Genomic DNA, 23,770 nt, shown 5'->3' with positions numbered 1-23,770 from the left:
TGAGCCATGTTGTGAAAAAAACATGGTAGGTACGAGGTAGTGGGGGGAGGAAAGTCAGTTCATCAGAGGCAAGGACATCGCAAACTTACTAGCGGGAGGGTGGGCTTCAATGTGGGCCAATTGTGCGGGGAGTACAGGCAGGGCCAGCACAGGAGGATGCGGGCATGAAAGCACCACATCTAAGCGAGAGGTGAGGCGCAGGGATTCTTCCATTCTCCGTCTGCCTCCTCATCCTTTGGCTGTCCTTGCCGTCACACGTCGGGAGGGTGCACCGCCCCCACGGTGTGCAGGGATGGGAGGGACAGTGAAGAATCTGGAGGCACACAACGGGTTCACGTAACTCCCTCTGGAACGAGCCTCACTCCGCGCAGACTTTGCTTCTTTTAAAAACCTTACCAGGTCTATTCAGGGGTGACAGGGCGGTCTCCTAGGAGGGAGGAAACAGCTGGCCCCTCCCCTCCCATTCGCCGGCCTCCGCGACTCATCTCCCAGCTCCTGGCGCGCGCACTCCGGCGGGGCTGACCCTGACACCCCGTAGCTGAGCCGGGGGCGCGCGAGCCGGGGGCGCGCGCGGCGAGGGCTTCGCGGCGAGGGCTTCGCGGCTCAGCCCGGCTCCCCGCCCGCCAGCCCGAGCCTCTGCGACTCCGGGCCGGAATCCCGCCCGCCAGCCGGCTGGCCCCCTCGCAGGGGACGTGCTGCCGACACGGGCCTGCGACCAGGAGGACGCGCAGCCATGGGCCGCCTGGCCGGGAGTGCGGCGGCGCTGCTGCTGGGGCTGCTCGTGGAGGTAGGGCCGGGCCGGGCGGGGCTGAGCGGGAGCGGCACCGAGGCGCCCGGGAGACCGTGTGCGGGAGCCCTGAAGGCTGAGGGCCGAGAGCCACGGCCTCACGGACCCGCACGAGCCCCCGTGCGGAAGGCGTCCGCGCCCTCCCCGCTCCTCCGACGGCCCTCCGTTCCCCCCGCCCCGCGTTACCGATTCTCGCGCGTAGGGAGGACCCGGGAGCACCCTTTGCGCGCTGTGCGCCCGGCCCCTCCCCTCCCCTCCCCCGGGGGCCCGGGTCGGTGGGGCTGGCGGGCGGGTGGTCCCTGAAGCGGCGCAGGCGCAGAGTCGGGGCGACCAGCGGTTTGGGGCTGGGGCGGGGGCTGGGGCGGGGGCTGGGGCGGGGGCGCCGCCGGGTCGGGGCGCGACCGCGCGGAGACGTGGATGAGGGAGGTGTCACGGGTCCGCGAGTGAGATGGCGGGACCGAGCAGGAGGAAATGTCCCCGCCGGTGAGGATGAAGCGCAGAGTCTTCGATGCGAGAGAAAACCCCCGAAGAGCCGGGCTGGTGGGTGTGGCCTTTTGGAGCCGAGACAGGAACTTGTTGAAGCAACGGCGGAGGAATTGCGGGTGACCGCAACCTCGTGGGGACCTCGGCCGCCCCCGGCCGGAAAGTTGCGCCCTCGGATGGCGGCCACCCCTTCTTGCTAAAGCGGGTTCTTTAAAATGGGAGCCAGTGGGGCCCTAGGGTGCAGTCTGGATTAAGGTTTGTTCCATTCCCTGCTCACTTCCATTATTTTGAAGGAAATTTTATTAAATTAATGAAGTCAAAGTAAATGGGTGATGAGGATCATACGTTTTCTGTTTTAGGTAGTAAAACTCTGGAAACGACTCCTTGGTTTTCTTCATGTATAGGGAAATCAATGTTACAAGATGTTGGGAGGGAGAGTCTGAGCTCTCCTGAAAAGAAGGTTGATGGAAAAGTTTCTTGCGCCCGGCTCCGCCATAGCAAAGACTTCCTGTTTTTGTTCTTCTGTCTCCCTGGCTGAGTGGTTCATGTGTTTGTGGAGTGCCCTCCACTTGCGTCCTTTTCGTTGATTCAGAATTTTATGACCTTAGGTATCACATCTCCTGGGTGGTCACCAGACAGATAATAGAGAAGTGAATCTGAGACCACTATTCACATAAAAACGCATGCATCTGTACCTACACATGAGATCCCCCCACTTTTAAATCAGCACTTGGTGAAATTACCTAGCATTTCGTTGGTTCTGCCTCCTGCACGTCTTTAGTGTGTGTGGTGCTGTGTCTTGTATGTAGCCTAGACTGCTTCAGGGACTCAGTTCTTTTCAAAATACTTAAGCCCGGGACACAGTCTCTCAGATCACTCGGAGGGAGGAACTGCTCCGAAGGGTTAAGGGAGGATACAGAGGAGGGTTTTTCTAATATAAAATTATTTATTTATTTTTGGCTGCGTTGGGTCTTCGTTGCCGTGCGCGGGCTTTCTCTGGTTGTGGTGAGCAGGGGCTACTCTTAGTTGCGGTGCGCGGTTTCTCGTTGCGGTGGTTTCTCTTGTTGCGGAGCATGGGCTCTAGGCACACGGGCTTCAGTAGTTGGGCGCGCGGGCTCAGTGGTTGTGGCTCGCGGGCTCTAGAGCGCAGGCTCAGTAGCCGTGGTGCATGGGCTTAGTTGCTCCGCAGCATGTGGGATCTTCCCAGACCAGGGCTCGAACCTGTGTTCCCTGCATTGGCAGGGGAATTCTTAACCACTGCGCCACTAGGGAAGCCCCCTATAGAGGAGTGTTTGCCAAACAAAAACAAAAACCAAACAAAAAAACCGCAGGTAGTTGGAACATCAAAAGATTACTATTAAAGAAAACCAGACATCTCAGGTTAATGAATTTAACACTTTTCTATGTATGGGAAGTTGTAAGAGTTTGAGCATAATGAAATCATTCCTTTGATATGCACCTCAGCTATCTGGGGCCAGTATCCTGTTTTTCTCCATCCTGAATCCCCTCTGGGTGCACAGTCTGGGAGACCACAGTGGCTGCTGGCTAGATGGCTGCAACATCCTTTGTTTTGTTTACTGAAATGGCAAGTGACGTTCTTCAGGAATTTATCATCTTAAGAGAGAGTTCAAATCAGGCCTGAAAGGTTCAAATGATATTAAGCCGAACTGTGACAACACTAAAATTTAAAGGAGGAAATTGATGCTTTCACAAAGTCAGATATCTAGATGATTGGTAATTTTTGTTTTCATGGGATGGCGTGGTGTAGACCACTTTTACATGACTGTCTCAAGCACCTATTTTGTTTGTGGTAGAGAGGTGTCTCTCTGAGGAATTAAGGAGATTTCTTTCTAATGTATCACATGGAATCTTACACGTGAGTTATGTATCTGAGATGTTTTCATCTTAAGTGGGTTGCTCTGAATTTCATCTAATATTGGTTGCTATCAGTACGCCTCTGATGCTTTTGAAGTCCTGAATCACATACATAAATGTGCTATTTCCTTTGCCGAGTATGTGAAGAGGCAAAGAAAGAACTCTCTTCAATTTGAGGGCCGAAGACAATTGAGGGAGATGTTTGAAGGCTTCTGACAGCCAGCTGCAACCTGGAATACTTGTCTTCGTTTCTTTGTTCTGCTTGAGCTGGTTTCACTGTGGCTGGAGTGTAGTTGACCATAAACCGCCTGGCAGCCTTTATGCTGCCCTGGCCCTCTGGCATCCTGTTCCTAGGCAGCACCGCTGAGGGTTGTGTGGGGCGGGCTTGGGGCGGGGGCGGTGTGCTCGGGAGAAGTCCTTGAGCATGGAGGGTGTCTAAAAGTTGTTTTCAGAAGGGCTTTCCTCCTCTGCCTCACATCCTTCTATAGTTCACTTACCTGTTAGACAGCTAGACTGCGTATTGGTTTTTCACTTAGCAGACAGAGTGCTTCCCCTGTGTTCTAAGCACTTTACAAATATTAACTCCTTAATCTTCTTAGCAGTTACTTTTAGTCCCATTTTTGTGTCAAATGGGGATGTTAAAGAGCTTGTCCACAGTCTCACTGCTGTGACGTGTGCGGGCTTGAGATGCTAACCCAGGCAGAGGGGCTCCGACCGCCCCATCCTTTGCTTCAGCCTCTCCCACTGCTGGACACAGAGATATGGAGAGAATCTGTACTCGGTCTGTCCCGAGGCCAGTGGTAGACTTGGACAGGTATGGTCCCATGAAAACAGGTAAACCAGCAAAATCCCCTCTAGGAACTCGGCTCCATTTAGGGGACCATATAATTTAGCATCCAAACTATGACACTGGAGAGTGACGCTGGGGATTGTTAGCAGTCGTGCCGGCACAGCAGGGCATCAGCAGGACTGTCCTGGAAGCCCCGGTGTGTGCTCACCCCAAAGCCCAGGCAGAGCTGTAAGTAGGAACAGGCTGGGGGGCAGCGTCATCCCTTCCCCAGGGAGGCTTCTGGGGAGCTCATTACTGAAGTGACCTTTCCTTTCTGTGAACCTGGACTTGCCTGTGAATCGCATGAGAAGCTGGTGAGGACCCTTATTTCATCTTCCCTCCTCCCCAGTCGCTCTGTGCCAGCTGGGTAGATAGCCCAGGCACGTGGGCCATGGGGGAGGCCACAGAATAGGGGAATCCCACGGCTCTTCTTGGGTCATGAAATTCTAAAGTTGTGTGTTGTCCTTCTGTCCACTGGTCTGTGTGAGGCCCTGTGAACAGTGGCTGCAGAAACAGTGACCGGGCTGAGCTGTCTCCCAGTAGCCCTGGTGAACCAGTCTCCTAGTGCACTGGGTTGCAGCCGCAGCATAGAAACTGAAGAAGAAAAGCGGTTCCAAGCCTGAGTATGGCTTAGTAGAACCTGGGGAGTCATTAGGTGCTGAGCGTATGCCCCCCCCGTGGGCTTTTGTCAGAATACGTGGTTTTCTGGATATTGTCACAGCAGTCTCTTTCTAGAGGTCAGGTTGTTGACACTTCTGTAATATACTGAGCAGTATTTGTTATGCGTTCTGTCCTTACTGAAATGAGCCCAGAAATGTGTAGTGTACTATTTAGTACAAATTCCCCCTGTGCCAGGGTTGGGGGTTCTGCTGCATCCATCCGTGGGGGAGAGAACTCTGTACTAGGTTATTTTATTCAAGAGACCGGCATCAGTATCTTTCTGCTCCTCCCCTGGAACCCAAAGCTGGAAACCTTTAAGTGAGGCCGCCATGTGTTTCAAAGTTATTCTGGCCAAAGAACATCCCTTCTTGGGTTAGAAAAAGGAGTGGTCTTCTCTTAGGGAGAGAGGGCTGGAAAGGGAACATTGTCTTTTGAAACTAGGGAAATTCACAGGATTACTGAGTGTTTTTCTAAAATCCTTTGTATTTTGATGCCCAGGAGTCTTGAAATTAGAACCAAGTCATGTTTAAGAGTGTTTTTTGTCTCATGCCAAATGTTTTTTGTACCCTGGAATTGCAATGAATGTGGCAGCCCTTGGATGCCAATTTTCTGAAATAAACTACTGCAATCTTCCCACTCTTTAGAGTTTTTAGAATCTGAGCAACATGCAATTTGAGTGAAAGAGAAGACTGTAGGGATTTGTTATCTATGGAAGCTCCACGGAGGCTGGGTGCTGAGGACGAGGGTTGGCAGTGATACGTAAACCTGGTGGCGAGGGCTCCACTCTGAACTGGGGGAAACTGGCTCTGGGTGTGTGAGGAGGGCCTGGGGCTCTGGGCCCTGACTTGGGGCCCTAATTGGCCCTTGCTTTCCTGTGGCTTGTGCAAACCTATAAAGACCAACTAGGGGGCCGTGACTCTAGAAGCACATGGATTAGGCTATTGGCCACTGGATTATCTAGCCATGGGATGGCAAGTCATTTTCTTAGAACCTACATTTATCCTCTCAGTGAGGCCTCAAATGTCACCCTTTTGATGAGGCCTACCTTGACCACCCTATATAAAATTCCAACCCAATTCTCCTCCCAGCACTCTGGCTCTGACCAATTCTCTCCTTTCTCTGTATCTATTACCTTCAAAACATGATGGAATTTACCTTCCACAATCTACACATTATAGGAGCAAAGGTTTTGATCCATTTTGTTAACTGAAGTATCCCCAGCTCCTGGAACAGTGCCTGGCACACAGTAAGGACTCAGTAAATATTTGAATGAGTAAAAAGAACCGTGGTAATGACCCTGCGGGAGGGAGCTGACTAGGTCTACAGTAGGAGAGGGGAAGGTAGTTGATTAGCTATGACTCTGAAGGGGGGCCTTGTGTGTTAGGACTTAGAGCTAATCATTATTTGAACACCTCTAGTGATGGAAACTCACTGTCTCAAAGCAAGACATCAACTTTTTGGACAACTTTAGTTGTTGAAGTTTTCTGTTATACTGAGTAGAAATGTCTGCATTGTTTCTACCTGGGCCTGGTTCTGTACCCTTGGGCTTTTCAGAATAAATATGATCACAATGACAGTCCCTCAGTTGAACACAGCTGTGCTGGTCTCCGCGCACCCCCCTGCTCCCCGCCCCGTGTTCTTCTCCAGGCATCATTTCCTTCTGTTATTTCTCACAAGATGTGGTTTTGAATCATCTCACCGTCTTCACAGCTGCCCTCTGAAAACTGCCAAACTGGATGAACAGTGGTCAGGAAATCATCACTGTCTGAAAAAACTGGTCCTAGAAAAAGGCCACTCAAAGTGAATCCACTTAAAACAGGGATCAAAATTTCATAGTTAATAGTGAGGAAAAAATTTCAGCTTAATTTGGAAAAACAAAGCCCAGATAATAAAAATAAGTTAATTCCATCCCAAGTACCCATTTTTAGAATTGAATCAATTTGGGCGGGGGAGATTAATTTTTCTGATAAAAGTCTGTGATGCATAATAGCATAGTCTTCACTTGACCTTGAAAGTTAGTGGCATGATCATAGTAAGGGACTTTTCTTTTTTTTCCAGAATTATTTGCTCAAGTAATCAAACCCCGCCATACGTCCACCTCTAGCTTCTCTTGGTCTTTTTTATTCATATCATTCTGTTTTGGGCATCTGTTGGGTCATTATTAACGGGTACCTGCCAGACTCTTTTGTCTCTTCCATGGACTTCATGTATCTTTGCGAGATCTGCAAGGTCACTTTGCTGTCCATCTATGTGGTAGTTGTGTTGTACTTGCCTGTGATCCTGACACCGGAGGTTGATTATGGAGCTGGTTGTGTTAAGTGGGCTGCGGTGTTGGTGCACCGTTTTAGAAGGAATGAGTTCAGTGTTGAGTGCATTTTGTCATGCAGCCTTTGGCTTGCCTCCCATCTCTTCCCCACTGGGACTTGTTTGAACAATAAGGACGCTCTGTTTTGTAGATGTGGTCTCACTGGCACTGTCACAGCCCTTGTTTGGACCTTTGCATTATGCAGATAAGATAAGCCAAGAGATTTACATTGAGTTTGCAGTGACACAAATGTTTTTAACATCTGTTGGTGGTAACCCACAAATCCTCATAACAGTTGTAGAGTGTTGAGTATAATATATAAAACCTAAATTGAGGACTATATATTAATTCTATTTTACATTACTTCCTTCATCTCATCTTCTTAAGCCTGTCAACCTCTGTTTGAATACTCTTTTTTAAAATCCAGTACCCTTTATGGTTTTGTGCCATATACGGATTTGATTATCATTACCGTTGTCGGCTTTGTCCAATGGAGTAATAAAAATGTTAAATCGAGCCAAGTCAAAGATGGAGACTTACATCTGGGTTGAAGTAGATGACTGAGATTTTTTTAAAGTTAATTAATTAATTAATTAATTTTTGGCTGCGTTGGATCTTCGTTGCTGTGCACAGGCTTTCTCTAGTTGCGGCGAGCGGGGGCTACTCTTCATTGTGGTGCGCGGGCTTCTCCTTGCGGTGGCTTCTCTTTGTTGTGGAGCACGGCCTCTAGGCACACGGGCTCAGTAGTTGTGGCTTGCGGGCTCAGTAGTTGTGGCTCGCAGGCTCTAGAGCGCAGGTTCAGTAGTTGTGGCTCACGGGCTTAGTTGCTCCGCGGCACGTGGGATCTTCCCGGACCAGGGCTCGACCCCGTGTCCCCTGCATTGGCAGACGGATTCTTAACCACTGTGCCACCAGGAAAGTCCCTGATTGAGATTTTGACTTGGAGAGTATTGATGTCCTTAATTGTAAAAAGTCAGAATTTAGCTTTAAATGTGCATTGTTTTGAAGTGTTAGATCATCTGCCCTCGGTGAGGAAAGATCCAACAAGAGTCTAGCAAGATATCTAAATTTGGGAGTTATCTGCACTCATGCTGCAGAGCAGTTGAGAGCCTTATGCAAGGCCGTTGTGTTTGGTCAGTAGGACACGGTGACCTTTGCTGGTTGGGGTTAAGGAGTCAAGTGGTCAGCGAATACAGGGAGGCAATGAATATGAATATATGTATTTTCATGAAGTGCAGCTACATACTTCAAAGCTCTTGATTAGAGCACAACATCCTCAGACCAGAACAAAGAAGTAGTATCTTATAAAACAGCTTTGAAATTGATCGATTGTGTACTTGAGGCACAGAAGACACGTGATGGTAGTTAAGTTTCTTGTTTAGATGGTGTCTTAGTGCATTTGAGCTGTTATAACAAACTACAAAATACTACCTACCGGGTAGTTTATAAACAACAAAATTTCTGGAGGCTGGGAGGTCAGTCAAGGCACCAGCAAGGTCCAGTTCGGTGAGGGCCCTCTTCCTGGTCCAAAGCTGGCACCTCTGGCTGTGTCTTCACATGGTGGAAGGGTAAGCAGTCTCTGTGGGGCCTCTTTTATAAAAGCATCTATCCCACTCGCGAGGGCTCCACCCTTGCGATCTAATCACACCCTAAGTGCCCCTACTTCTTAATCCCACCACATTGGCGTTAGCATTTCAGTGTGAATTTTGAGGGGACGTGAACATTCAGACCCTAGCAGATGGCAACATAGCGATGTGCTGTGGAATCTCAGCTCTTTGTGTATTGGCTGGGAGTCTTTTGGGTAAATTACTTAGGCTCTCGTGGACTCAACTGAGTCCCCTGTAAGAAGAGAAGTGCCCCCAGGGTAGAGGGAAGCTCTGGGAAAATCCACCACTTGGAATTTAGCTCTGCACAGTTTGGACCAACATTGTGAACGTTGTCAGTTGTTTCTAAGCAAGGTGCCTTGCCCAGGTTCCCTGCCAAAACGGAGAGAGGGCTCCAAAAATACCTTTTTATTTAAAAATTGTGCTTTCCTTCCTTTTTAGTATATCTGTGACTAGATTGAAAAGGAACTTGGTCATTAGGGTCAAAAACAAGGGAAAGGAAGATTGTGATTACTACCCTCTTTGGCTCTTAATTTTTGCTCTGGGTAAAGCAATAAAAGGGTTCAAACTAGTATTCTCTTCCCCTTCGATGCTTTTTGGATGGCGGGGCAGAAGGCAGCATCCACAAAGGTAACACCTTGACTTTTAACTAACTGGGAGGAAAGTTGAGTGAAACCCTTTGGCTCTTTAGCTGGTCTCCGTCTCTGGGTATTTTGTGATTTATGACGGTGTTGTCCAAAGAATCAAACTATGGCTTCCTGGAGAGGGTGGGGACAGATCTTAAACTCTTATGGGCAGGGGGCAGGGAGTGTGGGAGTTTGCTTGTGAGGGTTTGTGAAAGTTCCTAGTTGTGGTACTTTGTTTCCTAAGTTGGATAGAAAACCAGCGGATGAGAAGGGGGTGGGGTGTGTGAAGCAAGTCCCACAGCCTCAGGGCATCGTTCTCACACTGCTGCAGGGTCTCCCCACTTGGTTAAAATCTCTGCAACCTCAGCTGCTCTCTACCAACTTAGAGGTACATTCCAAGCGGTTCAGGATTCTTTTTCCGGAACCCTGGCTTCTTTCTATTGTTCTTTTTTACATTTCTTGTCACTTTCCTCCTGACCATTTTTCTCTAGCTCAGAGAGTGTCCAACCTTTTGTTTGTATACTCCCTTAAGGAATTTTCAAAAACTATATACCCCTGCACATATGTTTTGAGTTGACATGCAATCTTTTTTATTACAGATTTTTAATGACTAATGAATTGGATCCAGTGAGATGATTGGATTTGATCTCTTGTGTATTGTGAAAATTAACTATCGAAAACTGAACTAGAACAGCACTCAGTGTATCCAGTGGAATTTAAATACCAGTAGCAATTTGATACTGATTATTGTAGAGGAAGAATGTCACCTGCCACGTCAGTAAACAAAGGTTGTTGCGGCCATCAAGCCCTCAGCCACTGCAGCCTCCCAAGACTGTGTGCCCTGAGGGGATTCAGGATAGAAAAAAACAGGTTACTGGCCCTAAGTAGTTAAGATGCAGATCAAAGGAGTGATTTCAAAGAGCCTAGACTCTTGCATCTTCCCATACATAGAAAAGTGCTAAATTCATTAACTTGAGATGCTTGGTTTTCTTTAACAGTAATCTTTTGATGTTTCAACTACCTGGGGGGTTTTGTTGTTGTTGTTTTTAGAGAAAGAGAGAGATACAGATATCTCTCTCTCTCTATATATCTATCTCTTGGCTCCTCCCTGACCGCTTCAGAATAGTCCCTTAGAGATACCTGAGAGCCTGTCTCCAGGGCTTAAGTCCTCAGTGTATCTGCTGAACAAAACATAATTCTCAACTTTTAGGGTGTGCATTATCATTCCTTTAAAAATATGCAAAAAGCTCATCTTCAACAGTTGGAAATTTTACATCACTTCCTTTTCTCTTAGATCTTCTGCTTCCATTCTGCTTCCCACACAGAACTTCAATCTAATGAAATCTATGCTTGAAAGTCTGTTTTTGCTATCCTTTTTTTGGTAACAAAAATATATATCTTGAGTTAATTTTTAAAACGTTTCCTCAGATAAACGATTAAAAGATTAAAAATTTACTAACAGAGTGATCATTACAGTTATTACACATTTGATGGAAACACTGTAAATATATTACACACTGAATATTAGTAAACAGAAGAGTTTACTGGCAATAATTTTCTGAGTGAGGTGGAGGAGGATTTTATTTTTTCAGTTGGATCATGTGTCACTGGTAGAAATGGAAGAAGTTTCATATTGAACTTCTTCTGAGTAATGTGCCCAAACCTCACAGCAAACTATGATCAGGTCATTTTTCAATTTAATTAAAAGCAAAGAATTTGAGAGCACCTGAGGTGTAAAGTATGTGTTGACGAAGGTAGTCTACTTGACGGAACTTCAGGGAGGTTCCTCTGTGCTGTCTTCTTGACTGGGCCTCTCCCTGGCCTTCTTCGCCTGTCTGCACTGACCCACGTTTAGCAAGAATCTTGCTAAATTATCCCCCTGTCCTTGATATCCAATTACTTTGACCTGCCTTCAGCAAGAATTCTGTTAAATCAACTTAGCAAGAATGCCCCTCCCCTTGATATGTCCTCTTAGTGATTTTCCGTCCCTTGACTCCTTCACTCTGCTCCTTGGCTGTAAATCCCCACTTGTCCTTTTTGAGTTTGGGACTGAGCTCCATCACACTCTCCCCTGGTGCAATAGTCTTGAATAAAGTCTTCCTTACCATTTTAACACGCGGCAGGGTAATGTCTCCTTAACAGAGTTGATACCAGTATTTGCAGTGGCTTTAGAAAGATACCCTGAACAGTTTTCAGTTCTAGACCAGCACATCCTGTAAGAGTAGGAATGGGTGGGAGGTGTACCTTGCTTTGTAAAGAGGAGAAGGGTGGTTGTGAAGGGGGAACTAGCATGGCCACTTGACCAGCATCTTCCCCAGAGCCTGTGTTCTCAGGCAGGTCAGTTTTAGGAAAGAGGGCCTATGGGGGTTAAGGTCTAGAAATTGCATTTTTAACAGTATGTGGAATTGAGACCACAGGTTACTTGATGTACTTGATGCTTTTACCACTTTCTTGCAGGAAAGGAACTGGTGTTCAAAGTCATGACACCTGGGCTTCGGTCAGCTGAGCTGGGTGTGAGAGGCCATCACTGTGGCAGCTGGTCAGGCTGCCATGTGGTCAGCCCTGTGGGCAGTGGCTGTTCTTGGAGACTTCCTCCTGGACAGGAGTCATACTTCTCCTATAAGACTAGAGGGGTCAGCCTCTTCATTAGGCCTCCATCTGGTCCCTTTCCAAGTGTCAGCATGACCTGGTGGTGACGTATTTCGTACAGCTGCCAAGAGTAGAGGTAGGTTTATTTAGTGATGATTGTCACAACTAGAATTGAGATCTTTTCTGGATCCCTCCCTTGTGATCAGAATTGGTTGTGTGTCTAGTTCTTCTTCTGGTAGTTGGCTCAGGATCTCATTGAAATCATCATCTCAGAGAGGTGAGGGAACCGGAATAAAGGAAACCTTGACTGTCCACCTAACACCTGACATCCACCTGACCTAAGTTGTCTGTGTACTTTGAGCACAGATATAATTAATCCACGTAAGTCTTCAGAAGGAAACTTAAAGTCATTTAAAGCTTTTCAGTGAAGCTAGCTTCTCTCTGACCTTGAACTCTGACCTTCCCTTTGCTTTCTCCTCTGGTTTTTAGCAAGTCTGCATTATTATTGCTGAAAAGGTCTGAGGACACTAAAATAGCTCTTTCTTTGATGGTCAGCTTCACCAGTGATGCTAGGGTCAGGTGTTGTCCCTTTAGCCTGCTGTGTTTTAGGCCATGGTCTGAAGTCCTTACTCTGTGGGGTCTTTGGCTACAAGGAGGCCGGGGTGAGAGTGTGGGCGGATATGTGGGGGAACATGGGAGGGGGGAGGTTGCACAGCGCAATGCACAGTCACGCTACCTCTGTACAGGGAGATCACGGCTCCTGGGAAAGCCGTCTCCTGAGCAGAGATGGTTGGAATTGGTATTAACAGGGCATTTACAGGGTGGCAGAGTCCCCCCACTGATGAAAGCAGTATCTTCCGTGCAGTTGTGCACATGTAAACAAGTCAGCAGGTGTGAAACATTCACATTATTGTATGAGTTTACATTTATTTCTCTGGGGAAGAGTTTAAAGTAAACATGTGAAAAAATAGAAGGATTTTCTTGTGTACCTCTAATTATGGAGTACTCATTAGACTGTGTATCGACCAGAAGGCTTTCAGCCCTGAGTAACAGGATTCTGTCCTTGTGGTTGCATTGTGGGTTGCGACAGTCCTTCATGATATGCAAATAAATCAACTTCCGCAGCATCTCTGTTAGGACATAGATGTGTTTGTTCTGTTCTGGCCTAGCGGTATGACTTGGTTCCCCTCCTTCCGACTTAATATTTCCCAATGGGAAACTCGTTTTGGAGGAGGATGGTGTTAGATGGGTCCTCAAGGACCAGCATTTTCGAATCAAAAATCAGTCCAGTGATTCAGATATAAACACATATAGAAACCTTCTTGCTAGTATGTGGCATTAATTACTTTTTTGAAACATCTTAGAGTATTTTTAAAACTCTCCAACATTATTTACTTTCTCTGATTTATGAGCGATGATGGTGATGATGTGATAACTAGCACTTACTATGTGTTTACTATGTGCCAAAGACTATTTTTTTTTTAATTTTTGATACTTTCAAATTTTCTTTTTCTCTTTTTTCCAGCTTTACTGAGGTATACTTGACAAATTAAAATTATATATATTTAAGGAGTATAATGTGATGGTTTGATATGTGTATACATTGTGAAATGATCACCGCAATCAAGCTCACTAACACTTCATCACGTCACGTCCCCTTGTGTATGTGTGGTGAGAACACTTAAGATCAACTCTCTCAGAAAATTTCAAGTACAGTTTTATCAATTACAGTCACCATGCTGTACATTACATCTCCAGAACTTACTCATCCCACATAACTGAATTTCTGTACCCTTTGACCAACACCTTTTCATTTCCCCATCCTCTCAACTCTTGGCAACCGCCATTCTGCTCTCTGCTTTTATGAGTTTAACTTTTTTACATTCCACATATAAGTAAGGTTATGTAGTATTTGTCTTTGTGAGTTGTCTTATTTCACGTAGCATAATGCCCTCCAGGTTCACCTATGTTGTTAAGTGGCAGGATGTTCTTTTTTTTTTTAAGATTCTTTTTTTTTGATTTGGATCATTTTTAAAGTTTTTATTGAATTTGTTACAATATTGCTTCTGTTTTATGTTTTTTGGTTTTTTGGCTGCAACTCGTGTGGGATCTTAGCTCTCTGACCAGGGATCGAACCGCATCCCTGGAATTGGAAGGCAAAGTCTTAACCACTGGACCGCCAGGGAAGTCCCAGTATATTCTTCTTTTTAAAGACTGTATAGTATTCCATTATACATATAACATTATATATTTTAAATAAATAAATTTATTTAAATACATGTATATTTATTTAAACATTATTTTATTTAAATAAATACATATAATATATAAATATGTAAAATTTAAATTAACATATAAATATATTAAATTTTATTTTACATAAATATGTATTATATATAAATATGTTGCATATGTTTAAAATGTTTATTTACATATATAAGTGTTTTCTTTATCTATTCATCCATTGATGGACACTAGGGTTGTTTCCTTATCTTAGCTATTGCAAATAATGCTGCAGTGAACATGAGGGTTCAGATATCTCTTCAAGATAGTGATTTTATTTCTTTTGGATTTGTACCCAGAGGTGGGATTGTTGAATCATATGGTAGCTCTATTCTTAATTTGTTGAGGAATCTCCATACTGTTTTCCATAATGGCTACACCAGTTTACATTCCAATTAGCAGTGTGCAAGTGTTCCCTTTGCTCCACATCCTTGCCAACATTTGTTCTCTTGTGTTTTTGACAATAGCCATTATAGCAGGTGTTAGGTGATATCTCATTGTGGTTTTGATTTACATTTCCCTGATAATTAGTGATGTTGAGCAGCTTTTCATGTACCCGTTGGCCATCTGTATGTCTTCTCTGGGAAAATGTATTTTCAGGTACTTTGCCTAATTTTATTGGGTTATTTATTGTTTTTTTGTTTGTTTGTTTTATTTTTTTGTTACTGAGTTGTATGAGTTTCTTGTATATTTTAGATATTAACCCCTTATCAGGTTTGGTTTACAAGTATTTTATACCCCTCTGCAGGTTGCCTTTTCATTTTGTTGATTGTTTCCTTTGCTGTGCAGAAATTATTTAGTTAGATGTAATCACACTTGTTTATTTTTACTTTTGTTGCCTCTGCTTTTGGTGTCATATTCAAAAAAATACTGCCAAGACCCATGTCAAGGAGCTTTTTCCCTATGTTTTTTTCTGGGTGTTTTACAGTTTCAGGTCTTAACATTTAAGGCTTTGAACTTGTAATGCTTTGATCTGTTTGAAATTTTTACAGCCTGTTTTGTGAACTATGATGTGATCTGTCTTGCAGAATGTTCTGTGTGCACTTGAGAAGTGTGTGTATTCTTCTGTTGTTGATGGAAAGTTCTGTATATGTCTGTTAGGTCTATTTGGTCTATAGTGTTGTTCAGTTCTGCTGTTTCCTTACGGGTATTCTCTTTGGGTGACTTATCCATTTTGAGAGTGGGATACTGAACTCTCCTGTTATTATTGTGTTGCTGTCTGTTTCTCCCTTCAGATCTGTCAGTATTTGCTTTATGTATTTAGATGCTTTGATGTTGGGTAAATATATATTTATAACTTATAGTTTCCTGTTGAATTGACCTTTTATCATTATGTAATGACCTTCTTTGTCTCTTTTGACAGTTTTGACTTAAGGTCAATTTTGTCTAATATAAGAACAGTTTACCCTTGAACAATGGGGGTTAGGGGTGCCAACTGCATGTAACGTTACAGTGAGCCCTCTGTATTCAAGATTCCGCATTCACAAATTCAACCAACTGTGGATCGTGTAGTACTGTGTACGTATTTATCAAAAAACATCTGCGTGACAGTGGACTAGCACAGTTCAACACTGGTGCGGTGTTGTTAAGAGGGACAACTGTGTAGCCCCTCCTGCTCTCTTTTGGTTAACATTTGCATGGAATATCTTCTTCCATCCCTTTAAGCTTATGTGTACTTTTAAAGCTTGAGTCTCTTGCATGCAGCATATAGTTGGATATTGTATTCTCATTCATTTAGCCACTTTGTTTTCTTGATTGGATAATTTAATCTGTTTACATTTAAAGTCGTTATTGACAGGTAAGAACTTACTCTTGCCATTTTGTTCAGTATTTTCTGACTTTTTTGTAGTTTCTTTGTTCCTTTCTTCCTCTTGAAGAATGCCCTTTAGCGTTTCTTGTAAGACAGGTCTAGTGGTGATGATTCCCTAGTCACCACCATCATCTAGTGGTGATTTTGTTTGTCTGAGAAAGTCTTTGTCTTGTCTTCATTTCTGAAGGGCAGCTTTGCTGGGTATAGTATTCTTCATTGATCATCTTTTTCTTTCATCACTTTGAATATATTTTCCCACTGTCTCCTGGCTTGTAAGTTTTCTGCTGAGAAATCCACTTATAGCCTTATAAGGGTTCCTTTGTATATCATAAATCCTTTTTTCTCTTGCTGCTTTTAAAATTTTCTCTTTGTCTTTGACTGTTGATAATTTAATTATAATGTGTTTCTGTGTAACATTCTTTGGGTTGATCCTGTTTGGGGACCTTTGAGCTTCAGGAACCTGGATGGGCATATCCATCTCAAGATTTGGGAAAGTTTCAGCCATTACTTCTTTAAATAAACTTTCTGGTCCTTTCTCTCTCTTTTCTCCTTTTCAGAGTCCCATAGTGCATCTATTGAGTTGCTTGATGGTGTCCCATAAATCCCATAGGCGTTCTTCACTATGTTTCATTTTTTTCCCCCGCTCTGACTGGATAATTTCAAATGACCTGTTTTTGAGTTCACAGATTCTTTCTTCTTCTTGGTCAAGTAGTGTTGAAGAAATCTGTTGGATTTTTCATTTCATTCATTGTGTTCCTCAGTTCCAGAATTTCTGTTTGGGTCTTTTTTTATGATTTCTTTTTTTTGAAATTCTCATCTTGTTCATGTATTGTTATCCTAATTTTGTTGAGTTGTCTATCTGTGTTCTCTTGTAGCTTATTGAGCTTCCTTAAGACAATTATTTTGAATTCTTTGTGAGGCAAGTCATAGATTTCCAATTCTTTATGGTTGGTTACTGGAGCTTTATTAGTTTCCTGTGGTGGGTCATGTTTGCCTGATGCATTGTTATCCAGGTAGCCTTGTGTTGATGTCTGTGCATTTGAAGGAGCGAACACCTCTTCCTGTCTTTACAGGCTGGTTTTAGTAGGTAAAGACCTTCTGCTGCTCTGTCCCCAGGCTGATGGGACTGCCTCAGGGATTGCATTTGAGCAGGGCTAGAGCCTGGTCACTTGGCTGCTGCCAGGTCTGCAGTTGTGTTCACCATTGGCAGGCCTGTTATTGGAGATGCAGATGGTTTGAATCCTGTCTATTACCTGGGTGATGGGCCTGCCTCCAGGACTGTGGTTGAGCAGCCTGGTCACGGTGCCATTTCTAGGTCTGCAGTTGATGGGCCTGTTACCAGGGTCATGGATGAGGGTGGCGTCCGCTGTATCCCTAAGCGTGCTCCCACCAGGTCTCTGGGTAGGCAGCACTGCCTCTGGGACCAGGGTAGAGGGGCGTTAGAATAGGGTCACAGGGCTGCTTCAGGATTTGCAATCAGAACTGAGGTCAGCAGACCTGCCAGTGGGGGCTCGGACAGGCGTGTCTCACACTGGTTTCCTGGGTGGGCGGTATTGCCCCTGGGCCATGGCATATTGGGCCTGGAATCAAGTCATAGGGCCCCTTGAGGGTCTGCAGCTGGGACTGAAGTCTGCAGTCCTGCTACCAGGGGCAAAGGTGGGTATTGCTGGGTCCCTGGGGCTGGGGCCAGGTCACAGGACCGCTTCAGATCTGCAGTTGGGTCTGAGGTTGGAGATCTATACAGGGGCATAGACAGGGTGGCACCTCCTAGTCCCTAGGCAGCATGGCTCTGTGCAGGACCATGGCCAAGCTGGGCCACAGCCGAGTCCATGGGGGAAGGGCTGCTTTCGGTCTGTAGCCAGGGCCACTGTCAGTGAGCCTGCCTTCTCCAAGCGACTCTTCTTGGTCTTGGGCTTCACTAGGGTTTTGCAACTTTGTACCTGGATCCCAAAGCTCCCATGAAGACACTTTTGTCTGTGGATGGATGTTAGTTTGTTCTTTACGTGGGGGATGTGAGCTGGGCACTTTCTATTCAACCATCTTGCTGATATCCTGCTAAGCACGGCTTTAAACATTTGACACTTCATCTCTACCACCCTTCTCTGAGTTCAGTGCTGCATTATATCCATTTTGCAGGTGAACCAGGTGAGGCACAGGAGATTAAGAAGCTTGTCCAAGGTTTTCTAGCTAGAGCCAGGATTCCAACCTCGTCAGACTGACTTCAGAGTTTGTGTTCTTAAATACTGTTGGTTCCCCTGCCCCAGGTGTTTACGTTCATATAATAATAATGTTTTCTTCTCTGCGGGCCCTGTCTGGGCTGCCCTGGAAGGAGTTCCTGCTGGATGGTTCACGTTTAGAACTTTTTCATTCTCAGAGTCTGAGAAATTCAGCCATGTTACCCTAAGTGATATATCTTTATTGTAAATAGTATACGGAAATGGGGAATATGGGAATTTTGGTTCATGGAATCCAGAAACAGATAAACAAGCTTAAGATCTGGAAGGTAGCTCAGGAACCAGAGTGCCTCATTGGGTTGTCTTTGTGGCCTTTGAGTCACATCTCCTGCTGAGCTGCCCCCCACCAGCCCCCGCAAACCCCTACCTTGCTAGGTAGGCTGCAGTCGGGGCCCAGCCTGTTTGGCCCAGTGCTTTGTGCCACCATGGGTCAGGGAAGGTTTAAGGGGGCTTGACAGGCGCTGTGGGAGTGGAGGACTCCAGAAGCAGGCTGCAGAGGTGCTAGGCGAGCGCCTTGTATTCATAAATGTGACTGCTTGGTCCCTGCACACATACCCATTGTGGCATTGCCATGTAGAAATTATTATGAAAATCTGTTGGAAAATATCTTAGAGCACATATAAAAGAAAACAAACAAACAAGTGGGTTTTGGTTTATGAACTCCTTGGCATTATTCATTAATTTATATTTATTTCCTCTGTTTATTTTCATTAGTAGAGCTCATTGAAGGAATGCTAGTGCAAGCAGTCTTTTTTTTTTTTTTTTTGGCTGCATAGTATATGGGATCTTCGTTCTCAGTTCCCCCACCAGGGATCGAACCTGTGCCCCCCTGCAGTGGAAGCGTGGAGTCTTAACCTCTGGACTGCCAGGGAAGTCCCAAGCAGTCTTTAAATCAGTAGGATTATAATCCTTGAAAGGCCTTGGTAAGTAGAAATTATGTGAGTGAAATTTGGTTTTCTTTTTAAAACTCATCATAAAGAATTACGTTCTCAGCCAAAGGCATGCCACTCCTGTGAAAATAATTAGCCACTACTACTATATTTAATAATGAGGTATGGGGCAGGGAGATGAGGAGCCCATACTTAGCTTTTGATACTCGGACACTTAGGGAAAGGGCCACCTAGAACAATACCTTGGACTAAGATGGCACTCGCACCCATAAGAGCCGGATCCCATCTGCACTCAGTGTGCCGCGCACTGTCTTAGTTGTGTACCTTACTTGTGTTCCCCGCGGGAACCTTGTAAATGTCACTCCACTTTACAGGGTGCAAACTAAGGTTGAGAAGTTAAGTGATTTATTAAAGGTCACGTGTGCAGTCAAAGAAGATGGTAGGAGCTTTCTTTTCAGCTTTCCCGTGTGGGGAAGCTGAGGCACTAAAGGTTAGTGATTGTTGCAAGTCAGCATCTGTTATACGTGTTGTCCTTCAAGGGCTGGGGTTTGAGCCGGGGAGAAGGGAGGGGGCAGCAGTGCTGACGGGTGAGGGGGGTGTCGACACAGGGCCCCCGCCTTGCTCAATCCCCCGCACCCTCACCTTCTATCCCAGCCCCATGTTTCGCTGCTTTCCTTCCCCTTTTTTTTTTTTTTTACTACTTCTCCGAAGTCTGCAGACAGGCTGATACTTTTTTAAAAGTCTTTTTAAAGGTGTATTTCTCTGTGTACCTTAAGTTTCAGGTGGATCGCCCTTTGGCTTACAAGCATGTTTCAGTGTAATGGGCTAACTTGGAGGCAGCACCTGTTCATGAAGCTCTTCTTCCCAGCGCACAGCAGCATCCCTCCTCAGGGGCTCTTCTTTCACCATCCCCATCCCGACCTCTCGTCTGCACCTTCGATGCTCATGTCTTCTAGGCTTGGTTGAGCACCTCCTCCTCTTCTCATTCTCTGAAAGATCCCGAGGAATCTCATTCACCTCTAAATCTTCAATCACAGTATTTACGCCAATGTCTCCAGAATCTATGTTTCTAGCCCAAGAACTCCCTGCTGAGTGACAGCCCTTATTGATCCAGTTGTCTAATAGAAATCTCTCAGACCCTGTATCTGAAACAGAGCCCATCCTTTCTCCAAGTGGCCCCTGTTGGTTTTCATCTTGGTCAGTGGCCACACCACCCACCCAGGAGGCTGCTCCAGAAACCTGGACCACTCCAGCCCCGCCCTCTCTGCATTCTCTGCAGTTCTGTTGACTCTTCCTCCAAGGTTCTAGAATGCACCTCTCTCAGGCCTCCGTCCTGTGTGCCTGCCTCAGTCCTGGCTGTTCTCCCTGTGGACGGCCCTCTTCCTTCTGCCTGTGTGATCTCTTGAAACCCTAACCCAAGCTGTCACTTCCTTATTTGAAATCCATGAATGAACCTAAAATTTCACCCACCCTTAGCTTAGTTCAAAGTGCCCATCGGTGCCCCGTCCATTCCTTAGGTGATGTGTGGTGTTTCTGTCCTGTCCCAAGCCTTGCTGACTCCACGCCCTTGCCCTGACCAGGTGCTGTGTCTAAGACTGAGGCAGCAGACGTCACACATTTTTAAGTGTGTTTTTTTATCTTCCGAGAATTAACTGATCACTGTACGAGTTTTAGAGCCTGTCTCGTCAGCAGTAAATGGGGGAGGAGGGCCTCTGAATGGCTCGTTCTCTCTGCCTCTCCTCTCTTTACCCGTGATCACAGTTCTGGATAAGGGTTCACTTTTTGGAAATCACAAAGGGTTGGAGGGAAAGAGATCCAAGATTGTAAATTTTGAACAGGGTGGGCAGCGTTGCTAAGATGCAACCAGGATATGCCTGTCAGAGCAGAGTCTTTCTAAATGGCACCCACAGTGTTGTGCAGTGTGCCGTCCGTGGTGCCGACCAGGACAGACTTGGGAACAGCCCTGCTGTGAGGCTCCAGGGTCTGGAAGGAAACGATGCCTGGCTGTGTGGCTTAGGAAGAGTGTGATGAATGTGTGTGTGTGTGTGTGTGTGTGTGTGTGTATGTGCGTGTGTGTGTAGGGTGTAGGACACGGAGCACGGTGATACCAGTGGAATCAGAGGTTGGGAGGGCTTCTCATGTGGTGGTGAATGACCTAAGCAGCCATGGTGTGTGCAGGCATGGAGCTGCTGGGGTTGAGGATAGGGACCGGGGGCGTCTGGTAGGGTTGAGGGGAGCCCCAGTGTGTCTCATTGGTTTTGTTCCGGGAAATATTTAAAGCAAAACCAAAATCTTTAGGCCTAGGTCTGTAATCTAAATGTTGTTTGTTTGGCAGGAGGTGAATTGGCGCTTACAGCCAAGCCTAGTAACCTTGTCTTAGGGTCTATGTTATAGGTAAACGGCCTCTGGCTCCCCAGGCTAGTCTTTTTTTTATTTCCCTCACTTTGAAAGCAGGCCTCTCACAAAGATTTTTCACTGGTGAGAATGCCACCAGCCCTGCCCTGACTCTTCCTCCCAAGTGGTGCAAAAGTGGAAATGAAAATACATCCCCATTAAATTCTGCTAGGTGGCGGAACTATAATTGCTAGGGACTAGAGGCATTAAAAACTTTCCCCTAAACCTCTCCTTTTTGCGAAAAAAAAAAAAAATCTTGAGTTCAAAATTTAAAATTAGCCGGTACGACAGATGAACGATGGTTCCTTTCCAGCAATAACCTCCTGGTAGTGTAACACACGCTGGGAAAAAGGTTATGAGATGCAGTTAACGCCTGCACCTATTATTGCTCCCTGAATGGTTTCCAAGTTTAATTCCTTGTAGGAAGATTGACAGTTGTAATTATGTTGTCAAGCGTTTGCCTTTTTTGCTGTAGCAACATTGACACCCAGACAGAGAGCTCCGCCCTGACTTCAACTCGTGTGAGGCGCAGGTCTTGGTCGCATGTCTTTCCTAAAGCATGTCATCGTTCATCAGCACTTTGCGGCCAGTGCTGTGTGTACTTTTCTCTTTGGGCTCAAGGGTACAGTCTAGGGCATCCTGTGTCTCTTCTTCACAGTGTTCTGTCAACTTTCTGAGTTTAGCACAGTTGGCACTTGGACATCTCCTGGGAGAACAGGGCTCCACCGGCTGCCTTATCACTTTCTTCTGTGAGTGAATCTCCGTCAGCTGCCTGGTAGATCAGACTGCATGACCTGAGGTCTCCCCCAGTTTTGGGAGGTGATGTAATGTGGTAGGAAAAGGGCAACTTTGGAGCCAGGCAGACTTGAGTTTTAAACTGACTTCTAGCATTTTGTTTTGGGGCGTGTTGCTTAGCTTTCCTGGACTTCATTTGTAACCCAGGGGAACTCGTGCACGTCTTGCCGGGGGTGTGTGAGTGTGAAGGTCTGCCGGGTAAGAGACATTTAGTAGACCGTGCCTTCTGTCCTTAAAATGTCATATGCTTTCTGATAGGGACAGCCATTCAATTGAAGGTGGGGAGGAAAATATTTGCCACCCCATTTCTAGAGACAGTGTGAAGAGGACAGCCTGTGAAGGCAATTTAAGCTTCTTGCGGGAGAGGCATTTTTTGCAGAGCTTTTGAAATTACCTAACTTCTCTCCTTGCTGTTCCTAAATCCAAACATCGCTCGTGTTTCTCCATCTCATCTAGTCCTTTAATGGAGTGCCTTACCCATGCAATGCATGTTAAAAACCAGCAGAAGGCCCAGGCCTCAACGGCAGCGGGTCCTACCATGGCCTTCGTCCTGTGTCGCTGGTCTCTGACCTGGCTTCCAGCGCTGTCCCTCCACCTCTCCACCCTTTATCAGTTCAGCACCCACTTTGTATTGTCCTCCTGCCCCAACTTCCATTTCCTCCTTCACTGTGTTTCCATTTGCCTTCTTCCTGTACCAAAGGGAATCCAAGCCCGCTTCCTCCACCTCGTGGACCCCTCCCCACTCAGGGCTTCCCTTGGGAGGAAGGAATAAGACGACCCTTCTCCATTTATTTTTGTGCACTTTAGACATTTGCTTGGATGGGAAAATTGACCTTTGGGATATGGGGTGTGCTCAGAATCTGATTTGGCACAGAACACGTCTCGTGCTGTTTCAGCCCACTAGGAAATTTGTAGGTGATTTGCCAACCAAACTGGAGTGCTCAGTGTTTCCAGAGAAGCACCTGTCCCTTTGCTACTGGTGGCGCTGTTCCCCACTCTGGGAACGCCCTCTCTCCTTGTCTTTCTGTTCTCACTTCAAATACAGCCTCTCCTGGGAAGCCTGTCCTGATGCTTCAAGCCAGTGTAATCTCTGACTTTCCAACTTCATAGTTAAAACATTGCTACGTTTATTATGAAAATAAAACTAATGCATTCTAATCATGGAATAATTTTAAAGTAGAGAAATACACAAAGAAACAAAACCATGTCTCATAATTCACCAAGACGGGAGCTGTCAATGTCGAATGACGTTTTCCTTCCAGCCATTTTCTTTGCATTCTTCATACAGCGGTCATAACATGTATAAAGTTTTGTATTCTCCTGTCATGATCACTTCCGTTCCGTTTTAAATTACCTGTAAACATTGTAGTAGCTGTATAATATTTCATGATGTGGCTATTGATTGACTCATCCGTTCTCCTGATGTTGAGTATTTAGCTTGTTCCCCATTTTCCTGTGTTTTAAGAATCCTAAGATAAGCATCTTTGTGCATTTTGGATTTGTTTTTAAGATAGATTTCTAGAAATGGGATAACCAGACCAGAGCTCATTGACAGATTTTTTTTTTTTAAAAAATGAAGTGGAGGGCTTTCCTGGTGGCGCAGTGG

At 45.6% G+C, this 23,770-nt stretch overlaps 1 protein-coding gene across 1 annotated transcript in view; it reads left to right on the top strand.

Annotated features, from left to right (window-relative positions):
* The first annotated feature begins 540 nt into the window (after positions 1-540).
* VOPP1 (VOPP1 WW domain binding protein) overlaps positions 541-23,770 on the top strand; it is a 100,540-nt gene continuing 77,310 nt past the window's right edge. Inside the window, exon 1 of the mRNA XM_061198328.1 lies at positions 541-787. Coding sequence (XP_061054311.1) covers positions 734-787 — 54 coding nt within the window. The 5' untranslated portion in view covers positions 541-733. The remainder of the gene's footprint in view (positions 788-23,770) is intronic.

This window comes from Eubalaena glacialis, chromosome 8 (assembly GCF_028564815.1).
Source record: "Eubalaena glacialis isolate mEubGla1 chromosome 8, mEubGla1.1.hap2.+ XY, whole genome shotgun sequence".
Lineage (NCBI taxonomy): Eukaryota > Metazoa > Chordata > Mammalia > Artiodactyla > Balaenidae > Eubalaena > Eubalaena glacialis.
Note: the sequence above shows the minus strand (reverse complement) of the source record. Positions and strands in the feature narration are given on the sequence as shown.